At 47.6% G+C, this 1,152-nt stretch overlaps 2 protein-coding genes across 2 annotated transcripts in view; one reads left to right on the top strand and one right to left on the bottom strand.

The window, feature by feature from the left end:
- The first annotated feature begins 6 nt into the window (after positions 1-6).
- The window catches only part of LOC113214571 (transcription elongation factor 1 homolog), a 3,610-nt gene continuing 2,464 nt past the window's right edge, over positions 7-1,152 (top strand). Inside the window, exon 1 of the mRNA XM_052268838.1 lies at positions 7-14. The gene's annotated coding sequence lies outside the window, so the exon portion shown is untranslated. The remainder of the gene's footprint in view (positions 15-1,152) is intronic.
- LOC127749683 (uncharacterized) lies at positions 92-1,146 on the bottom strand. Its single transcript, XM_052268843.1, has 3 exons — positions 865-1,146; positions 666-781; positions 92-589 (listed from the first exon to the last, which is right to left on the bottom strand). Exons 1-3 carry the CDS (start codon positions 1,139-1,141, stop codon positions 92-94), a joined length of 891 nt encoding a protein of 296 aa, XP_052124803.1. The 5' UTR covers positions 1,142-1,146.

The following is a 1,152-nucleotide window of genomic DNA, read 5'->3' as shown; positions in this document are numbered from 1 at the left end:
GGTCAATACTTACAGTAAGTTTTATGTACATGTTGATCATCCCAGTATCGTTTTAGAATTTCGAAGTATTTAAACTTAACTCAACGTGAGGTTATTCCAATTCTTTCTTCTTCTTCTCAATCTCAAAGAAGGTGTCCCTCTGGGCCTTCTCTTCTTCAAGACATTTCATAGAGGCGTTCATTAATGCCAGTTTGGCATCTACGAGTGCAGTCTTCTTGTCCTCATTAAGACGAGGACGCCTTCTTTTCGCATTCTTCACAAATTCAGCCTCCTCAGCCAGGGTCCTCTTCGGCAGGCATGGAGAAGAGGATGAAGCTGGGGAGGCAGTAGGTGAAGAAGCTGGGGAGGACTTGCTTGAGGACGCCAAGGAAGCATTAACCCTCAAAGCTGCCGGCTTGGGGCTGTACAGCAATGAGGGCTTAAAGCCCTCGCTTCCCCAATTTGCCTCACCAACACCAACTGCACCAGGAGTACAAGTGGCTTGCTGCAGGGCAGCCCTGAGGTCCTCCCTTTGAACTGCCCTGCATGGAGGTATGTTCTCCTGCTCGATGCTAACCACATGTATTCCACTGAAGTTTGGGAGGGTCAGCTGTAAGAAGGCAATTATTAGAAATCGCACCAACACCTGGAGCAATCATGTCCCTTAATCATACAAGTTCACTTACACTGCCTGAGCTGTCCCCATCAGCAGGGTTTGAAAGGCCACTTGCGCTCGCACCAAGTACTTGGAGGACTGCTTCATCTATATGCGACGGCCCCGGCTTTGTTGAAACACCCCCTCCTGGAAAAAACAATCACAATCAAACAAGGCCTCAAAAGAAAGGACAGCAACGCTACCCTTCATCACACTATCTTTATTCTTACCTGTCGCCATCAACTCCTGCTTTTCATCAGAACGACTCTTCCGAGCTTCCCTCTTCATGTTATCCCACAATCTCATGAGGGAGTCCTTGTCCCTTTGAATGTAAGTGGTTTGAGAATTGAAAGCTAGGGTTAAAGCGTCCCAAGCCGCCGCTTTTTCGGTCCTCGCTTGCATATTAGATAACTTACACTCTATTACCGACGAGTACTCGCTGAGAAGGGAAGCGAAAAGCTCCCTCTCCGCCTGTGTGAAATTTGGGCTACGCTTTCGGTCACTCATAATTATAATAA

The sequence above is a fragment of the Frankliniella occidentalis genome, unplaced genomic scaffold (genome assembly GCF_000697945.3).
Source record: "Frankliniella occidentalis isolate FOCC.00 unplaced genomic scaffold, Focc_3.1 Scaffold78, whole genome shotgun sequence".
Classification (NCBI taxonomy): Eukaryota; Metazoa; Arthropoda; class Insecta; order Thysanoptera; family Thripidae; genus Frankliniella; species Frankliniella occidentalis.
This window is presented reverse-complemented; position numbering and strand designations above follow the sequence as displayed.